Source organism: Catharus ustulatus, chromosome 22 (assembly GCF_009819885.2).
Source record: "Catharus ustulatus isolate bCatUst1 chromosome 22, bCatUst1.pri.v2, whole genome shotgun sequence".
NCBI classification, from domain to species: Eukaryota; Metazoa; Chordata; class Aves; order Passeriformes; family Turdidae; genus Catharus; species Catharus ustulatus.
In genome coordinates, this window is record NC_046242.1 from 5,098,679 (window position 1) to 5,119,862 (window position 21,184).

The 21,184-nt window shown below is 43.2% G+C and overlaps 1 protein-coding gene across 4 annotated transcripts; it reads right to left on the minus strand.

Annotated features, from left to right (window-relative positions):
* Nucleotides 1–3,528: 3,528 nt before the first annotated feature.
* On the minus strand, nt 3,529–20,097 carry CRK (CRK proto-oncogene, adaptor protein). Of its 4 annotated transcripts, XM_042779903.1 has the most exons (4): nt 19,779–20,097; nt 12,299–12,834; nt 9,473–9,577; nt 3,529–6,815 (listed from the first exon to the last, which is right to left on the minus strand). In XM_042779903.1, the coding sequence occupies exons 1-4, from the start codon at nt 20,020–20,022 to the stop codon at nt 6,678–6,680; spliced, it is 1,023 nt and encodes a 340-aa protein (XP_042635837.1). In that variant the 5' UTR covers nt 20,023–20,097; the 3' UTR covers nt 3,529–6,677. The 4 variants fall into 4 exon arrangements, with proteins under 4 accessions (XP_042635837.1, XP_032934195.1, XP_032934197.1 ...); XM_033078304.1 differs by lacking the exon at nt 9,473–9,577; XM_033078306.2 differs by lacking the exon at nt 9,473–9,577 and having other exon boundaries at nt 6,615–6,815; nt 12,469–12,834; nt 19,779–20,067.
* Nucleotides 20,098–21,184: the final 1,087 nt, after the last annotated feature.

Sequence of the window (21,184 nt, forward strand, 5' to 3'; positions counted from 1 at the left end):
TGGTGTGAGGGGTGGGGTGGGATGGATGAAGCGGTGTGAGGGGTGAGGCAGGAAGGATGAATCAGTGTGAAGCAGGATGGATGAAGCGGTGTGAGGGGTGAGCATTGTAAGCTTTCTTTTTGGTCCCTGGTAGTTGTTTTACCAGGACCTGAGAGTGCTAATATCAATCAGCCGTCTCTCAGGAGCTCACATTTAGCCAGCAGAGAAGGACCTGAGGCCTTGCTTGACGCGTTCCGCAAGAATCTTTATTTCATGTGAAGGGTGGTCAAGCAGCATCTCTCAGAACAAAGGGCAGACAGTCATATTTATAGGTTCAAGAGGGATTGAAACTACAGCCAGTAAAAAGTTTATACAAAAAAACATTTATCCAATCTAAGTCAAAAGTTCTAAAGATGAACTGACCAATTACACAAACTAATTTCTAACCAATTATCTTCCAAGGTGTTAGAGAGCGACCAAATTCTTAAGGAATTTGGCTCAGCCTTGGTATCTAGGATACCTTATCTATCATAGCAAGTTCCAGGGGAAGATGGCTTTGGAGGAATTGTATCATCCACAAGGTGGGATGAGGAATAACACGGGGTGAGGGGTGAGGCGGGAAGGATGAGGCAGTGTGAGGGTTGGGATGGGTGAAGCAGTGTGAGGGGTGGGATGGATGAAGCCGTGTGAAGCAGGATGGATGAGGCAGTGTGAGGGATGAAACAGGATGAGGAATAACACAGGGTGAGGGATGAGGTGGCCCAACAATGGCAGGGATGGATCCGCCGTTCCCTGTCCAGCTCTGGCGGGGCTGTGACCGGCCCATGGCCATGGGCGAGCCGAGGACAGCAGGCCAGGTTGGATGGGGTGTGGATGATACAATTCCTCCAAAGCCACCTTCCCCTAGCCCCTGGAACTTGCTATGATAGATAAGGTTTCCTAGATACCAAGGCTGAACCAAATTCCTTGAGAATTTGGTCACTCTCCTAACACTTTGGAAGATAATTGGTTAGAAATTAGTCTGTGTAATTGGTCAGTTCACCTTTAGAACTTCTCACTTAAATTGGATGCTGTTTTTTGTATAAACTTTTATTGGCTGTAGTTTGAATCCCCCCCCTGAACCTATAAATATGACTGTCTGTCCTTTGTTCTGGGAGAATCCTGCCTGACTCCCTTCACATGAAATAAAGGTTCTTGTGGAACTCGTCAAGCAAGGCCTCAGGTCTTTCTCTGCTGGCTAAATGTGAGCTCCTGAGAGATAGCTAAATTATTTTAGCACTCTCTGGTCCTGGTAAATACCACCAGGGACCAAAAGGAAACCCACAATGGGGCTTGGAGCAACCTGGTCTTATGGAAGCTGTCCCTGCCCATGGCAGAGGAACTGGAATGAGATGAGCTTTAAATTCCTTCCAACCCAAACCATTCCACGAGTCTGTGATTTGCTCAGGGTAGCTGTGAATGAAATCTTGTCTCTTTTCCCAGTGTCTCCTTGGAAGTGCAAGCTGTGGATGCTCAGCCCCTTCTGATGGGAGAAGTGCACAGAGAGCTTTGTGAGTTTTGACAGCAGAGCCAGAGCTGGCCCTGGCACCTCCTGGACACAGTCAGGTATCTCCATTTATTTTATTGTGCCCACTGAAATGGGCTCCTGATGGGTGACTGAGGGCACACACCTTGAACAACATTCAAAGCACATCTTTTCAACAGTTTATTGATGCCTTTAGTTTTTTCAGTTGATGAATAAGAGTTTTAGGGAATGCAACATCAACATAACCTTATGGTTTTCTTACAAACAAATCTAAAATCTTGACAGAATTATTTTTATATCACTTGCTCAGAAAATTAGTGCTCTGTTTTCAAGTGATATTTAGGCCCTCTTTTTCACAGATCAGGATCATCTAATCAGGATTTCTTAAACACAAAAACAAAGACATCAATGCCTAAGGTGAAAATTAGGTGTCAAGTCCAGAAAAATAATTTGGGGTTTTTTTAATTTATTTGAAATAAGATTAGAAAATGCTGATTTTGCTGAAATTTTGAATTCTTATAAACCTTCACTTCTCAATTGTTGGTAAATACATGATACAAAGTTAGGCACTCAAAAGGTCCCAGTAGTGCACAGTCACTATCTCTTTGTAAATTTTTAAGACTTGCAAATCACTTCTGCACTTTATTGACCATAAAAGTCTGTTTTTCAGCAGAGACTTGGGGAGCTGTGCACAATAAATCAGATTTGGCTCAATTTAGGAATTTTTCTGTGATCCTTGTGTTCAGCAGGCACTCAGGTTGCAGAGTTCAACAGTATCAATAAATCAGGACACTTCAGGCAGATTTAGTTGCCAGAAGTGAGGTGCATTCCTGGTACCCTTGCTGAATAATAGCATATTGTCTAAATACTTTAAATTCTTTTGAATGCACTCATTACAGATGGCGTTCAGATATTTGGAAATTGGTCAGGGATTTGGCAAAGCATGAGGAATAAACAGCTTAATCCAAGGAAATACAGCACCATTTGCTGATGCAATCCTTGCTTGCCCTTTGCCCCCTGAACTTTCACATGAATTCATACAACCACTGCTGCAACCAAAACCCACAGTTGAAAGGAGAGGGAATGGAAAAGGAAAAGCAGTTTTCTGCCCTGTGCTCCAGCAGCTTTAGCAGGGCAAGGTGGAGCAGGAGGGGATGGCTGGAAGGGCAGGCACAGCCTCTTCATTCTGGCTGCAGGCAGCTCTGAAATTCTCTCAGCTGATCTCACTAAAAGGCACCTTTGCATTGCAGCTCTGCAGTGGGTGAGCACTGGAGCAAAGCTGGGGGCTTCTACCTATGAAAAATGATGGTTTTGTCCATCTGGAGCTGATACAATATTTACTGTGTGGAGACACATCAAGGTTCTTACCCTTGGGGCCTAAGGGCCACTGTCCCCTCGCAGTTTTTAAGGAACAGTGTGGCAAAAGCAGCTTCAATGCAGATTGGTGTCACAAACATTGCCCCCCATGGGATCCTGGGCCTGATTTTCTGTCCTTCAGCCCCTGACAGCACCTGCACACCTTGGCTTTCACTGAATTAGTGCCCTCACACCACCACACATAAAAACAGCTCCTCTAAACCATTTGTAGATTCCTACAGGACATTCTTGCTGGTATTCATTTGTGTAACTTTGTTTTCAGTGATATTTCTAAGACATAAACAGCTTTTTATCTTCCTGAACACCCCCTCCAAACAATCCCCAGACTATTCCCTGACACACTTGTGCAGGTAGAATTGAGAGCAAGAGCTACAAAATCTCATACTAACATTCCTCACAAGTTGGTTTCTTTAATGAGAATATTTTCCCCAACCCCTTGAATAATTTAATTACAGAAAGTCACCTTTTTTTCCCAAAAAATTCCATATTTTATTGTTGGTAAGTTAACTTAGATACCTCGGTTTGTCTTGCTTTTGTAGTGTTGTGTATTACTTTCATACTAACATGACCAATTAAAAACCATACCCCCCTCAATTTTTAATTATTAATTTCAAGTACTCCATGAACTGATTGAGAATGACTCTGAGTCAAAGTTTTGGCTATACTTTTATTTACTTCACGTACTATGAACATATACATTACATGCTACAAAAAATAAAAAAGGACTTTACTGTCAAGAAAGTGGATAGTGTTATAATACAATGGCACATGTTCGTATTTTTCTTCAAACAGGTTTGGTTAGAATCCTTCCCCAAAACCATTAACAAAAAGGAAGTGTTTTACTCTTAAAGATGATTAGAAATATTTGCATTATTAACAAATACAATTCAAACAGATTAACAAGATTTAACCAGGTCATATATTAGTAAAAAGGCTGGGGCTTACCAAAATGAAATATATATTAAAAAACCATAGCAGCCAGTTGTACTTTTTAGTGTGATATAACGTGTAAATGCACCAGAAGAACACAGTGTAACTGAGCATTCTGCTTTCATGGTGTATTTCTAGAAATGATTATTCTAGTTCTAACACCTGCCTATGCACAAGAGACCAAAACCACAGCCAAGGAAGAGACAAAAGATTGTGACCAACATTCTGAGCAATGATTTTTTTGCACGCATCGGGGAGAAGGGAGGGAACAAATAGAAGAGGATAAACAAAGGCCACAAAAGGATTTCATCTACATGTTCATGAACATAGGTTCTACCTATTTGCCTTGAAGAGCCTGACAAGTTGAAATGTTTTGTCCAAATTCATATTCCTTTCTATCACCTATGAAACAAAATCACTTTTCAGCTTAGAACTGAAGAGTGGGAAACAGTTGCATTAATGGATCAGCTAAAAAAACTGCTTGACAAGAACTTGGGATTCTAGTGTAACAGCAGCTATTAAGACTCCTCTAGTTTCTTTATTTTGCTCTTTCAAAGTGTACAAATATTCACAATTTATACAGTCTTTAACAAAACCACATCTACAAAGTTTGCAGGGTATTTGCTAATTAATTCAATTCATGTCCTTCCTATTAAAAAGGCAAGGTTTGCATAATAAAACTTCCAGAAAAATGTTCTTTTGGTATCTTAATTCCTGATTGGAAAGGTACAAATATATGGACTTTCATTAACTGCAGTTGGCAAAAATACTTCAGAACAGTGTCACTCTAAAGACATACTGTTTATTATGGTTTTTTTGCAATAGCTGAAGAAAAATATAAGCATACATGGGGAACTGAAAAACTCAGTACTAAGTCTGTTATTTAGAGTGCAGCTATTGAACAAACCCCCCAAACAGTTACAGTGAATATCAAGATCAGAGGAAAAATACAAATCAGCCTTAAAGAACCTGATGAGTTACAGAACCTAGAGTTAGTTTCTCAATTTTTTCCCCCTCAAAGTAAATTTTGTACTAAGCTAGAAGAGCTCCCACAATCACTGGCACGTCACCCTAACCAGAATAACAATCCAAGGTAGAACAGAGCTGCAATTCCTCATTTCCATTCTTACCCCACTGTCCCTGCTGGCAGTTTTTGATAATAATCCTCAGTAGTGCTCATGAGACTGGTGATGGACAAGTGTGATTAACATTAGTCCACAGAATTAATGAGTGCCCATAACCTGAACATTACTCAGACTTGCTGATGGATTAGTTTTGAAGTAAAACAACTAGTACTTAAATAGAACAGAAATATTATAATTTCCAGCATGTTACAGAGTTCTGAGGTAAAGTGTTACCAGTATTGTTGTAGGGTTGGTGCCCTGCAGCAAAGGCCTTTGCAGCCCATGAGCCATTGGGGTCACACAGGCTTGAAGCAACCAAACCCAAGAGTTTCACTTTGATAGCATTTAGAAAAACCTTTCTGCATGGATTATACTGTAGTCAAAGTTACAAAATTTAGTTTGGTCACACGAGTGCTGTGCTTGGAAAACAACCCAGGGTACAGGCAAGGGAGAGTTACTTCAGTGTTTAATTTCAGTTTACAAAACTTACTAAATCCATTCTGATTTATATTAGAGAAAACCAGATAATTAGAACAGACTAAAAAACAACCATCAAGCAGTGCATAATACTGCCTACTCAATGCACTGATTTTCATCATGAGCTAGGAAGCCATATTTACTCTTATTATGCCTTTTGAGAATCAATCCAGAAGCACACAATTATTTTCCATTAGTTTATTAAAAATAAAATCCTCATGAATTCACTATCAAATATTTTACAGATGGGAATTAAACTAAAAGAGTCCCCAGAGTGTCTTTAAAATAAAACTAATATTTGGTTTGTCAGTTCACCGTGTTTGACACTGATTTGTACTGTAACAGTATTGTACAATATTGAAGAATTCTAGAAAAATTAAACTAGCCCTACAGAATTGAGTTTTATTGGAAAGCAGTGTCAATATTTTAGTATATTTAGTGAATCAAACACTGCTTTAAAGCTACGTATTAAAGTGCTACGCACGTATTTTTCAGCACTCATATGGAGGTTTACACTTCCATAAGCCTTGTATTTGTGGATAAAAGGAGCTACTGTGTGTTAATAAAAATCTTAAATTAAAATCAGCTGCTATGTTTGAAGCATCAACAGTACTGAAGAAATCAATCTAGTGTCCACAAGCTTCTAGAATTCTGAGGTTGATTGGATCTGTCATTTACCATGAAAATGGTAAGGATCTGTAAATCATAAGGCTGCCCCCAACGGGCCCTGCATCAGTCTGTGTTGTGCACAGCTAACTGGCCATGCAGAGCACTGCAGAGCCTTTCTAGGACAGAGAACCAGGATGGCAAAAAAACAAGGAGAGAGCTCCAGGATAAATTTGTGAAATTTCTATCAAGGTATTGAATTGTCTACGGTTGACGTTCATTGCCTGAGGAAGAAGCGACATAAGCAATGGGCCCAGAGAGAGCTGTAAATGTTCTCTGAACATCTACAGCACTGCTTTCTCCAGCTGCTGCTGCTGGCAAGGTCCAGGCTGCCGTGCACGTGGACATAAGCAGGCATTACAACCTAGAATCATGGCCTAGCTGTGCCACTGGACACACGAGTTATCTACTGTCGTACCCTGAATGAATGACCCTTGCTTAAGGAATGGTGGTGTTGAGTCCCAGGGGTTTGCAGGTTATCAGAATGCTTATCCAAGCAATACCGCTTGCAGCGTCGGTCCGAGCTTAGTCTTGATGGCATCTGCAATAAAAACAAGTTGAGATTGTTCCCATCTGTAAGAGCAACTGTTGAGCCACACTCAGCTGAAGTCCTCGTCGGGATTCTGTTGATCCAGCAGACGGACGTGTGTGAATGGAAAGTGGCCACGTCTGCCATTGCATTCTCCTTCCCACTGCCCACTGACGTTAATCTTTGTGACCTTTACCAGCTCACCGACCTGTGGGGTAAGAAATGCACAGTTACAACCCAGAAACGGGAGGAGCTGCCACCCCTCCCCTGGTGTGCTGTCACCCACGTGCACCAGATACACAGCTATAAAAAGCAGCTTTAGTCATGACAGTGTCTGAGACAGCAGCCTGCCCCCAATGCCATTCACTCCAGGAAAGTGTACAAAGAAATGTACCTAGGTCAGGTGAGAACTACCCAAAGAGGCAGCAATCCAAAAGCAATCTTTGCAGTGCTCTTGGGACCTGCCATCAGGTGCTTTGTGCCTTGCTGGGCTGACAAAGGCCTGCACACTGCTGGGACCCCATCCAGAGCCTCAGAAAGCAAGGAAGGCTGCACCTGGACCAAGTGGACACTGATGTGCATCCTCAGCTGCTCCTTACTTTTGAAATTCCCCTTTTCAAGCTCTGGAAAGTAGAGGATCTCTCTCTCTTCACAGTGTGTAAGAAGTGCCATAAGGCTGCTCTGTTCCTGCTCAGATAGCATTTCAGTCTTTCCCAGCATGGATTTCTCAGAGAAATAAATCCCACTGAACCACAGAAGTGTTTAGGTTGGAAAAGATCTCTAGGGTCATCAAATCCAACCATCAACTGAGCACTGCCAAGCCCTGCACTCATGGGAATAGTACAGCCAAGTGATGCCCTCTGTCTCCTGCCCAGGAATCCATCTCCTGTTCTAAGCTCCACCCCAATATTGCCAGCACCATCCCAAGGCATCACCTCTCATCCCCTGGGACACAGGGACACACTGCACAGCAGGCAGTTCACATCAGGACACGAGTCTGAGCAGTCCCAACTCTGTTTCATATGTAAGGGCACTTCAATTAAGTGGCACTTACACAAGCTGAGGAAGCACAATTTACATTGTAGAGACACTCACTGCAGAGTTAATGAATGCACCACTGAAAAGCTGGCAATCCATTTCTGCCCCTCTGTAGAATTTTATCAATAATCTGATTTATGAGCAACGTACAACGGTTTTTAGAACCCTTCCCACATCACAGATGGAGGATGCTTTTGGGATAGATACACTCTATTTTCTTTCACTAATACTGTAAATAAATTCTGAAGGTGTGGCCAAAGGCAGCATTTCATCCAGAAATTCACTGAATATAGAGTTGTAGTTTACACAGATGCTCATCACTGTGTTCCAAATCCATCTAAAACACAACCTCATTATTTGCATTTTGTGGGCAGCTAACAAAGAACAAGGAAAACAATTTCAGATGTTAGCAATCTCCATTAACTTTACAGGTTTTAATCACTTGCAATCTTTTGCCAGAACAGCTTTTAACAGTTCATAAATTCAACCCCTTTCATGGACATTTAATTAAGCTTCCCATACCTCTCATGATTACTTATCTGGTAATGAGAGGCCCACTGGGACTCTTGCTGTAGCTTTATTTTTGCCTTTTGTAGTCATTAGTATAGACATTTTAATGAATCATATTTTGAAGAAAATCCTCTTATGTATTAGCTACAGGCAAAGGAAGCCTTCCTTTGGTACTGAATGCAAACCTCAGCTCTTCAGGAATTTAATAATGCAGTTTGTTTAATTTTGCTACTGCTAATAACCACTGGGGGGTTGTACCAACAAAAAATACTCTGCTGACCAAAACAATACATCAGCTATAATTTAACAAGGATAAGATTCAATGTGACAATACTACAAATGGAAAATCTGATCTCCTAATCACAGCCATTACCAGAACAATGTCCCAGATAACTTTAAACTGCTTCAGACCTGGATAGAATCCACAGATCAGAACAGTGTTTAACCTCCAACCCACTGGGAAGGGAAAAAGATTTGCAGTGAAGTTTGCTGGTCTCTGCTCTGCTATCACACCCTAATTAGTATTAAACCCTAATTAGGGTTTATCTTGGATGCCTTACAATAAACTCACCTGCAAAAGGTGGGTTCAACAGAGCAATGACACAGTTACAGTATGGGAAGTTGTGGAACTCCCTTGCTCCCAGAGCATCCTGTAGCTGCTTTTTGGTTTCCAGGGGTGTTTCAGGGTCACTGCAGCCAAGGGACACTCACTTATGAATTCCCCTTATTGTACAGAGCTACACTTAAAAGCTGCATTTCAGTAATTGTTAAATGAGGGGAGACCTCTGAGATTAAATATCCCTTTTTTTGCCAGTACAGTAATTTCATTTAGCAGACACACTGATCCAATTCTTCATTCCCATTTCATTTATATATATATATATATAAACCTTCTCATTCATTCTTATATATATATATCTATATATCTACATCTGTCAAAGCAGACTAACTTTAAGCAAGCATGGACCATTTCACAATTGCTGCCTTTATAAAAAGTCTCCATTAGATCCTGACTAACTGAGAGATCTTTCCAGGTCTGCTTCAAACCTCTGCCCAGTAAACTACAGTTCAACCACTCTCCTGAACACAATACAACCTTCCCAAAAATTACTTCTTTTTACAGTGCTGAAGTTTTAAAACCTTTAGGCTAGGAGTGGATGTTGTCTCTAAATTCTCCTCTCTTTTAGCATGATTTATGGCAACATTAGTCCATAGAGCATCATCCCACCAAGCACAGCACCTCAGGAACAACACTGTACCCTGCTAGAAAGCCAGCTTTGTCTCAGTCTTCATCAGAAGTTTTAAAACTAAATATACCCCATATGCTTCAAAGCAAAACTGAAGGTTCAAGTGAAGACTTCTGTATGCTGTGGTTTTATTCCAAGTACTCCTCTTTGGTGAGGTCAAGGTGGCAGAGTTCTGCTACTGTTACAAAGAAAAAAAATAAATCGATCGATCTCAGAGTCATTCACCACACAGATCTTCCCTTTTTCTCCTCTATTTTCTCTTAAAATAGACTAAAAACTCCCTGCATAGGTCCAGTTACATGCAAAATAAATGTCAACTTCTCCTGCTGCATCTTTTTTCCATAATAGAGCACAGACTTTATTAGAACATCACCTGCTCTGATCCTCCTTCCTTGAACTCTTCAAAAGCATGTCAGGCTTAAAATAACAGAACAGCACAGATATTCTGTTTGCAGTTTGGGCAAAAACTGTTTGATGTTAAGAATCTATTTTTCTAAGAGGAACAGTGGGATCCACCCCCTCCCATGAATATTGCCAGATTTAAGGATAAGAATTTTCATTTGGAAAGAATCCCACTTGCTATATTTATAAAGAGGTCTGGGCAAAAATGGTCTCATAAGATTTACATAATGCTCTCTACTAAGTTATCTAAGAAAGAGATCTCTAAATAAACAGAGAAGGAACACCATGAAGTGAAAGGGAACGAGGAAAAAGGAGACAACAAGAAACAGCACTTTGATAGACAGCATGGAGAAGAAGTTGGGAGAAAATGAAGTGCATATTGCTTTTTTTCCTGCACAGACATTGAAAGCAACTCAGTAACATTGTGACTGGAAGTGATAAAAGCTGCAAAGCTTTGAAGGCCACTAGAAGCAGTGATAAATGGCTCACTTTTTAAACTAAATGTTTGCAATATTCCATACAGAATAAAGAACCACCACTGCTATTGCATTTCTTAACGGGAGAGCAAGACAGGAATGTAACACCCTAACCAAGAGGGCTGAGGTGCCAAGTGATAAATATTTAAGTAGTTTTAAGAGGCCTACAAAGGCCATTTGTGGCCACCAGAAATCTCCTGTGGTCACACAGCCAAGCTGAGCTGACACTTCTCAGCTGCCCCTCCCAAACACTTCACTGCTCAGCCTTTCCCATCAGTCACTAAAAGACTCTGGAGGTGTAAGGTAGCTCAGAAAAGAGAGGTGTTACCCACAAACTGCTCTTCCTACAGCACAGCACTCTTGCCAGATCATGTGAGTTTTGGTGAAGAGGATTGAGGTAACCTAAGATCAGCCCTGGCACTCACAAGCTGTTCTGCAGCGTGGAAAGCATTTCCTTTCACTCTAAGTTGCTTATGGCCTGGATTAGCAGCATTTCCTCACTCTCCCTATTTCACTCCACTCTCCCAAATCCTGCACTGGGCACCACTGGGGAGTTCTTCAGTGGAATAAAGTGTGAAGTTAAGCCTTAAGACAATGCAAAATTCAGAAAGGAAACTAAAGGTTTGGCTAAATATGCAGAGACTCAAAACCAACCTAACATCTGGTAAGTACAGCCTGCATTCAGGAATATTCCCAAGCTCCAGGAGGTAACTGGATGGAAAGAGTGTGAAAAAGAGGGAAAGAGACAGTGTTTTAGCTTTTCTGAGAGTTTGAAGGGTGAAAATCCTCACATTTCCTCCAAATCCAGTGAGTTTACATAAATATCTATACCTGCTCTCAACCCAAAAATATTCAGACCTATAACAGAACATGTAGCAGCTCAGAGTGTATGTCCTACCTACAAGGGAAAGATTCCCCACGTGCCAGGCTGTACATCAATTATCCATCTGCAGCATGTGCTGCATCTCCCAGCTCTGTAGCAGGCACACCCCTAGAGCTGCCAGATCCCTGAAGTCCTGGAGTGCCTTTTGTGCTATGCACCATTACACAAAGTATTTGAGAGTGGAGAGGAGATGCTCTGACTCAGCACAGAAACTGTTTTTTCCCAAGTACTTAAAATGTTATATAAACAGGAAGTCAATTAGGTATCAGGAAATTCCAGAGCCTCTAGCTCAAAGAAAGCCTAGATTAAAGGTTACAATTTACATATCCTAAGGCAAAGGTCTGCCACAGGGAATACCTTAGCCTCAATTTCCTCAAATGGATCTTGGGGGAGAACTATCTGATGTGGAGAGATAGAGCACTCCAGCCACCTTTTTAAGGAGAAAAAAGGCAAATCAAAAAGGGCCTGTGCAATCACTTGATCCTGTCAGGAAGTGAATCAACCTGGGGAAAACTCAGTGCTTTACTACAAACCCTACTCCATCAATCACTGCTTTATACCAGATCTAAACTGTGGTGTGAATTGTAAAATGCTCCTACCCCAAACCTAAACCCAAAGTAATCTGCTTGAGGTGATGTTACAATTAAATTCTAGGTGTGATCATCATCTCAGTCCAGGTAATTTCCAAGTGTATCAATGTTTCCACTGATTGCTTTAAAACTGCTGACACATTGGGGAGAAAAAAAATACCCAACACAACACAAACCAACAAACAACCCAGCACACCTTGTACAGATCATGGTGAGGCACACAACAGCAAACACAGGTTCAGACACACAATTTATGAGCTGCTCCCTCTCCCTCCCTCCCCCCCAAAATAAACATGGATGGGGGAACACTTATGTTAGTGATGGTGGACAACAGACACAATACTGGTTCAGTAACCTAATAATAATCAACAATAATCTAATTTATAAGTGACTCCAGTCACTCACGTTATCCATAACTCATTAATCACGATGTAAAACCAGTATTACAAAGCTTTTCCCTTTCTCATTCCTCCAAAACTACCACGTGAGCGAAAGGGAAATCCCTTGAACAGATCTCTTCCTTCTAAATTTTGCCCATTATGTACCTCCAAAGCCAAGGCTGTCTTGTCGTAGGCATTAGGGACTCGCTTCTGGATAACCCGGGCATAAATAGGGCCATTCTGAAGGTTAGGGAGCGGAGTGTTGATGCTGGGCTGGGCATAGGGCCCTGGCTCCGGCCCACCCAGTGGTTGTGGGTGGGAACTATCCTGGTTACCTCCAATCAGAGTGGGGACTGAAGCAGAGGAAGGTCTATACTTCTCGACGTAAGGAACGGGTATCATTCCCCTCTTCCCTTCGCTGTCTTCTGCGTTCCACCACTGCTCTTCAGGTTTGTCCCGGATTCTCAGTATGTCTCCTTTCTTAAAGGGGAGATCTTCCTCATCATTGCCATTAAAGTCAAACAGGGCTCGCACATACTCGGCCTCCTCCTGCCTGAGGATCACCCCGCTATTCTGCCTCGAGCGCGAAACCGGCTCTATCAAGGTTGTAGTGTCCAAATAGTGTATTTTGTAGAATTCCAGTAAAGATGGCAAAGAATCAAACTCTTGGTCACCTATTCGAAATCTGGTGGGATTTGACCCTGAAAAGAGAAGGCAACATGTCAAAGAGAGCATTAAAACTAGAAAGCAAACGTTAGAGAAAACAAGTATTTCAACACCAAATTTGATCACCTTGACATCATATTCAGCTTTTTTCTGAGCATTTTCAATCAAAGGTAGCACTATCATGATCATGAGTACAGTTTTTTTTAAAAAAAGATTTTGTCAAGGAAGGAAAAGAGAAATTCTTTGGCACCACCAAACTTCCCGAATTAGGATAAAAATATCTTTGTTGCTTTCAATGTTATATGGATCCAACAGATGAAAATGTTCAGTACATCAGGGTTTCTCAGGAGCCTGTACAATTCTCCTGTTTTATACTCTAAATATTGGTACCATTTCAAAGAAATTATTTTTCTAAACTCTTTTCTGCTGTCCAGATCTATTTCTGAAGAACACTGCAATAATGGTCATTTACCTGTTGTAACATCTTGGCTTAAAGGCATGGACACTACAGAAAACTGCTCTGCATGGCAACAAGCAAGTGATGTCAATGAGCAAATAAAGTTATTTTTCATTTTGATAAAAGGTACCAGTAAAGAAAATTATCTCCATTCTATGCAATGCAAATCAGCAACATATATTTTCATAACATTATGACTCAGCCTTTTAATCTCAAGTCTTGTAGCTTCTTTGCCACATTTGTCAGATGGAGCCTAAGCCATAAATCCAAACCTCAAATATAATGGAATACAGGTGATGTTCACATCCAAGCCTTTACAAGCATCTAAGTGCAGAATATCCATTTCCAATCTGTGTACTGTGCTTTTTTTTTTTTTTCCATTTTATATTCTTTGGGCTCAGCTGGGGAAAAACACACACATGATGTTCTATTTCCACCATGCCCCCTGCAATCAGCTATGGGAAAGAACTGGGGAAGGCTGGGGGAAGGGAGTGCAGATGAAAAGATTTATACTTTAATGAGTAACTCTTTTAGCAAGAAAGAGATGCTTACTTTGCAAGTCTGTTTTCTCTGCAGGGAATATCTAACAGTCCCAAGCCTTAGCTCTGCAGTACAAAGCTAGCAGAATCCTTCAAGCTGTCACTGATCCAAAACTCCCTGCAAAGTAGCACTGTCAGCATGGAAAGCTAATGTTACAACAAGTTCTTTCAGGAGAGCAAAAAGGGGTCCTGAGAGAGAAAAGGGCAGGTTCAATCAGATCAACACAGACAAACACCCGAGAAATGAGTCCTGAAGGATCCTGAAGGAACAGGAGCATTAGTGGAGCTGGTTAAGGGAAATTGGAATTGCATGCTTTAACAGCCCTGAAAGGCCCTCAAAAGAAATGGATACAAACACAGGGAGACAAAACCCAAAAGCAGTAGCCTCAAAAAACTGCAAAAAAACCCCTGCAAACTGGCATCACCAAGAGATAAAGGAAGTTAATGGAATTATCAGGGACAAAGGTGAGCCCAGCATGGGAAGAGAATCAAGAGTCCATCATGTTCTCCAAAGTGAAGTGCTGAGAGGATGCAAAACCCCTCAACCTTCATTGCTGAGATGTAACTTGGAGCTCTAGACTTGGCCAGAACCCTGGAATTTCATCCCAGTGGCACTGTCAGCTCTGTGGGCTCAGAGATGATGAATTCTGGCTGGACAGGCAGCATGCCTACAGCACTTCAGAAAAGCTGACTGTAAAACAGCATCTGGGAATGCTGCACCTCCACTAGAGTTAGAAGTTGGAAACCAGTGGGAAATACATTTCAGACCAACCTGGTGACAGAAACATGAGCAAACATCTAGCACTATTTCAGCTGTGAACTTTTAAGGATCAAGGCTTGACATGAGAGTAAAAAGAAAAAGTCATGTGAAGTTTAAGAGCAGGGCAGCAAAGCTCTTTGCAGCCATATGGAGAAGACTGAATGTCAGGGAAGTTCACTGACATGGAACTTATTTCTGTGACAGAAATAGAGCCTGAAACACCAATTCACCTCAGTGAAACCTGCTCCAAGCTGACTCAGCCAGGGGGCTGAGCTCTGTCTCAGCAATGTAGGGATTCACAGAAAAAACTTCCCAGGTCACAGGCAGTGAGCAGTTCATCAATAACATTCATCAGCCTGGTCAATCTTCAATCTTCATCAGGATGAAGAAGGCGTTTTGGAGTGTCTGTTTTTATTTTTTTTGGAACAGGTTCACCCTCTTGAATTAATGCGCAACAGCCTGAGGGACCTGCCAAGTGCACCTGAATACAAGTTGGACTTTAAGAAGAAAAGTCCTCTGGAACATTATGTACAGGAAAGGAGTGACAGAAATCACTGTACTGTATCCTGGAAGAGGTGTTTTGCACAGCTGAACAACAGAGGACACAGAACCTCCAAATTCTTGGATCAGAAACATCAATGCACTCCTTGAAGGGACAGGAGAAAAGCATCAGAAAGGAGAGATGTTACCAGCACAAAAACCACACTGCCAGAAAACCACATGCACTTCTGATACTTTTCTTTTTTAAAAAAATGCAAGGCAGCTACAGAAATCTGAGAAGATCTAGAACAAGAAATCCACAAACTTAATCTAAATTAATCATCAGTTAATATAAAGGCAGTGACCTCATAATTGTCTGTAGAACTTAAATAGAAGACTCCTAAAATTTAGCTAAAACAGGCATATAAAGGACATAGTTCAAAGTCACAGTTGGTAAAATGCAGATTGGAAATAAAATACAACTCCACCTTCCCAAGCAAGTGGAAAACTTTTCATCAGTTTAAGTCTTTTGTGGATACTCTTGTTCAGCTACAATGAACTAAGTGATGCTCACGTGCAGTGGAGAAATTATTCCACTCCCTACAGACTCCCAAGTCTTGTCATTCCCTGGGATAATGAAGTTCAAAGATTAACAGATTTCAGACTCAGAGGAACTGCAACACTGCTCAAACCTGCAGGCCAATGGAATCATTCAGGCAAGATCTAACACAAGAAAAAGTCACAGCAAAAAGGTGAGTGAGGTTTTTTTTTTGGAAATAAGAGCAGTTTTCCTTCATGATCCTGGGATTTCTCTTGAAGGCACAAATCTGAACAGCACAGTGTGCACATCTGAGGGCTCCCAGGAAGAGCAGAAGCATGGAAAGGTGAGTCCAGCTCCTGGAGGAACTTAAGTCACTTCCTGGGAAAGTTGGGACACTTGAGAACTGCAAATTCTCTTTCTGCAGCCTGGCACAGCTGAAGAAGAGCAGCTCAGGGAGTTCCTCCACCAGCAGCACTGCTCAGCTGAGCAATATGAACTTCTTGTATGAGAAGCACAAAGGGCTGAGTACCCTCCTAACCTAACTCCTCTAACCTAACTCAGCCATCTCAGGATGCCACAGAACCCTGCTCTCTGAAAGGGCAGGAAAATCTTAAAATCCAAAGGGTCCCACAGTTGAAAAAGTTTCAAACCTGTATCCTGTCAGTTCTCTGGTTGTGATCACATTCCCTCTGACACTGAGCTGCCTTTGTGTCAGCCTGGCAAACAGTGCTGCTGTATGTTTTAAATGTTGTACAGATACTGGGGAATGAGGGCTATAAACCACCCAATACTCTGCTGATTGGGCAGGTGGTGAATCCACAGAGCAACTTCTCCCTTTCTCACAGATCTCAGAGGGTTTGCATTTCTCCCTTCACTCCCATTGGTAGTGTCAATAGGGAGTTTTCTCTTTATTCCCAAGCTTTGGAAAGCTTTTCCTTCCCAGAAATACAGGTCTTTATTTTTTCACCTAGTTGTATCCTGTAAGGGTGCCTCCCTTTCCCAATTCAGAGTGTGTTTAGGGCCAGAGAAGCAGTTCTTATCAGCCAGGGCAGCAGTGAGATACCCCAGTGATGTAAGCACTTCCTCCTGCAGCATATGGGAGCTGGGCTCTGAAGGCACCACATTCCAGCCCTTGTGCTCCCCCACCCCCACAGGACACCTTTTTTCCTTGTTCTCAAGTACCTTCCTACTCATGCTGAGCTGAGCAAATAAATCCATGAATGAGCACCCTATAAAAACATAAAACTCTGTTGAGTGGAAGAGCTCTGAGCACAGCAGGAAAACATTCACTCAGGAGTTACAGACTCATTTCTGCAGAGCATCAGAGGATAAGAGCAGATGTCTAATACAGGCACTTGCTAAAGTTACAATTTAAATATATTTTGATCTCAATGTAAAAATGAAAAAGAAAACCCAAGCATTAGAGTTCAACCACTCTGCTCACACATCCCCAAAGCCACTTCTGAGTGTGGTATCATTCTGTGAGGATTGTCACTCCAGGAAGTTCAGTCACAATGGAAGCAATTTAGATGCATTAAATTCAGAAACATGTTCTTAAAACTCATAAGTGGTGAGAACATCAATTTCTGCATTTTATCTGTCATATTGGTCTACTTCAGACAGACAAATTTAATAACATTATAAAACTTCTGCCTTTATAATGCTGCATTCTCAACAGAGAGCATTTCTATCTTTAGGTATTTCAGGCATTTTTTAGTGCATATCACACATTTTTACCCCAAGCCCCCATGTCAAATTACAAACACATGATACATTTAATATTTCCTCTGCTCTCCATCATCATGCTAATGCCTGCATGGAGCACTTTGTCTTATTTGGGATTTCTTTAGCCATAAGTGTGATACTTGATCACAAATGATCCATTTCCATTGAAAACAGAATCTTTTTGTTTCCCATAATTTAGTGATTTATGCTATTTTTAAACATCCTTAAAACATTCCAGGAAGACATAAATTCTGTTCAATTCTTTTTTCTTTGTTATGCTGAAAAATCACCTGCAAGAAGTCAGAAACTGCAGCATCAGTCAAAAGGTCAATTTAACAAAGTTTGCAAGTTTACTTTATACTTAAATCAAAGGAAGTTTCATGTTTTTGTGACACTGTGATTTTTAGGGAAGCCAAAGCTCCTCATCTCATTCATTCTGTGCTGAGGCTTCCCCATCCCTGAGAGCAGCCAGGAATTTCACAGCAAAAATCAACCCAAGAATCCAACCTGGAATATTCAAATTTCCCAGAGTGATCTGAGCATTTTCCAAACAAAAAAAATGCTAAAAAAACTGTACCATACTAAAACAGTGATTTTGTTTTTCCTAATGTTTTAGCTTGGCCACAATAAACAAGCAGGACAATTTGCAAACATTTACCTCTCTTTACTGCATTAGCTTCCCCACCCAAACACAAAATCATCTTCAATCTTCTGCTAATGTTTTCACCTCCCTTCCACTGCAGAACAACCTCCCACTTATTTTTTTCTGAAAGAGCACCTTAATTACACTTGAAGTATAATTTAATATACACCTCCCCAGCAGCTTCTTTGGTTGGAGTGTGAAGACAGCAGTATCAGCATGGAGGCATGATTTAATTAAAATTACTAAAATCAGCGTGGGAGTGTCTGTAGTGCAGGAGTGATGCATCACCCCTCCCCAGAACATCCAGGGGACAAATAAAAAGGAGACCAACCAAAACATAATTATACTTTTCCAGTTATATTAAGCCTACTGTGGCAGCAGCTTACACAGCTACTCTTTTAAAACAGAAGAGAATTACAAGGTACTTCATGATTTTAACCAAAGCCAGCCCACAGAATGCCACAAAATGTTACTGAGCTTAGGATGTACCACAAGAAAAAAGTCAGGATGGTTGTATTGAAGTGATGCCACTGTTTTTCCAGAGATGAGCTGCTCCCCAAAAAACAACTGCTCAGAAGTGACAGACACTCATGACCCAGTGTCTTTGAAATCCAATTAGGCTGGATCCACAACAAACCATCCTGACTAACATCAGCCATCCTTGCCAGCAATTCCAGCACCAAAACTCTGTCTGCACACACATGAAATGAGGGGATCCACCACATCCTGACCCCTACAGCAGCAATAACTTCCCCTTCCAGCTGAATTCTACCTGTGGAGCTCTGAGTGCACTGTGCAGCTCCAGGAGGCTCCTAGGGTAAACAGGATGAGTTTAGACTTTCCCAGTTTTCCAATCTGAAATGCTTCCCCTGTATGGCAGTACTGGCACTAATTCTGGTTTCTCTCAGATTATCTCCTTAGTCAAGCACTCTGTGCAGAAATTGAAAAATGAAACAAGTCTTGTTATATCTTTCCAATACTGGTCTCTTATTCTACCCACAGACCTACACCAGAGTGTCTCTGTCTACTTTCTGCCAAATAAATTCACCAAATCTCTTGTTACACAGGTTTACTATAATAAAAAATTATCCAATGGCTCCTTGCTGAGATGCCAACCACACATCCACATGACTTTGCAAGGATTAATACCCAAACTCGAGCAGTTCCAGCCCCAACTTCACTAATTCCCACAGGAGGGACACCAGTGCCTTTGGACTGCACGTTCTGACACATCCAAGGGTCCTGCACTGCTGGGGTTTAGCTGAACTAAACAGCAAAATTGCTGCTTCTCACAGAGCTTCTCCTCGGGCACAATCAGCACCCTCTGCTCTTTAAGTGTTACACTTCAACGTGTTGTTCTCATTATTACATGTGCAATCGATGAGAAATAAAACCAAACTTCTCCTTTCAAGGGCGAAGAAACTCAGCTTCACATCTGATTTAAAGAAACCCGAAGAGTTCGCACCACTCGAACTCAGCCTCCCTGATAACGCAAAAGTGCCCTGTCAGAAGTCAGACTTTGGGGATGACACTTCCACAGAACCATCTCGCGGCGGAGATGACATGGAAAACCTACAAATTATCGCTAAGGGCGTTAGGAAAACAAAGAGGTGCGAGGCTGGAGCTGCAGGATGCCCGACTCCAGGACGCTGAATTTGGTGTGGCACAGGACGGCAGGTGCGGACAGACGGCTCGGCTCGGAACAGCGGCCCCAGCTCCGGAACAGGCTGAATTCCACCACAAAGCGCTCCACGCCTGCGAGCACCGCCCGGCGGAGCCGCCCCGGCTGCCCTGCCCGGGGCTGCGGGCACCGCCAGCCCTGCGGGTCACTCACCCGGGGCCCCGGGGCCCTCGCTGCCGGACCGCCGGGATCCCGCCGGCCCCAGGCTGTTGACGATGTAGTGCGAGACGCGGGAGCTCTCGGACACGGACAGCACGAAGTCGCCGGGGATGGTGCCCGAGTCGCGCACCAGGAAGGTGCCGTGGCGCTGCCCATGCAGCAGCGCTACGGCCTCGGCGCGGCTCAGCCGCCCCCAGTACCAGCTCGCGCGGTCCTCGGAGTCGAACTGCCCGGCCATGGGGGCCGCGCTCCTCCCCCGTCCGCGGCCGCCGCCGCCGCCCGCGGAGCCGCTCAAAATGGCGGCTCCTGTCCTGACCTCACCTACCGGACGTGACCGCACGAGGGCAGCCGTGACGTCATCTCCCCGCGCGGGCGGGGCGGGGCGTGGCTGTGAGGGCGGGCGGGGAGGGGAGGCGGGGACGCGCTGAGGGCGCTCGGAGCGGCGGGGGCAGCGCGGTGTCCCCGGCTGCGATCGGCTGGGAAACACCGCTGAAATCATCCGGCCCGGCCCAGCATCTTGTTAACCACATCAGAGTGCCGCGTCTCGAGCACTTCCGGGCGCCGTGACTCCGCTACATCCCTGGGCAGCGCGTTCCGATGTCTAATGACCTTTTCCGAGAACAAATTCTTCCTGATGTCCAGCCTAAACCTCCCCTGACGCAGCTTGAGGCCGTTTCTCTGTTCCTTGTTCCCTGGGAGCAGAGCCCGACCCTCACCTGGCTCCAGCCTGTTTTCCAGCAGCTGTGCAGAGCCAGAATATTCGCCCTCCTTTTCTCCAGGCTCAGCCTTCCTGGCTCCCTCAGCCTCTCCTGGTGCTCCAGATTCTTCCCCAGCTCTGTTCCCTCCTCTGGGCCTGCTCCAGCCCCTCGCTGTCCTTCCTGAATTGAGGAGTCCAGAGCTGGGCACAGCACTCTAATATGGCCTTACCTGTGCCCTGAGGAGGCTACAAAGATGGGGAGAGAAAGCCTTATGAGAATAGACTGAGGTAATTTGGTTTGTTCAGCCTGCAGGAGACTGAGCTCTGACCTCATTGTGGTCTTCAACATCCTCCTGAGGGCCAGCACCAACCTCTTCTCTGTGACCAGGACAGGACCCAAGGGAGAAGCAGGAGCTGTTAAGTTGGATTTTAGGAAAAGGTTCTTCCCCAGAGGGTGCTGGGGCGCTGCCCAGGCTCCCCAGGGAATGGGCACAGCCCCAAGGCTGCCAGAGCTCCAGGAGAATTTGGACAACACTCCCAGGGTGAGATTATTGGGGTGTCTGTGCAGGGCAGGAGTTGGAATGGATGATCCTTGTGGGTCCCTTCCAGCTCAGGATATTCTGTGATTCTGTACATTAAAGGCTGCAGCTCACTATGTTTTCCTTCAGGGCTGTGCCAGCAGTTTCTGTCCTCATCTTCCCTG

Bases quoted from the DNA above. Each gene is read 5' to 3' on its own strand.
- CRK (XM_042779903.1), bottom strand. From the start codon at position 20,022: ATGGCCGGGCAGTTCGACTCCGAGGACCGCGCGAGCTGGTACTGGGGG. The intron at 12,835-19,778 runs GTGAGTGACCCG...TTCTCTTTTCAG, and splicing joins CGAGGGCCCCGGGGCCCCGG to GGTCAAATCCCACCAGATTT. The intron at 9,578-12,298 runs GTACATAATGGG...TTGTAACAGTAG, and splicing joins AGACAGCCTTGGCTTTGGAG to CAGAACTCTGCCACCTTGAC.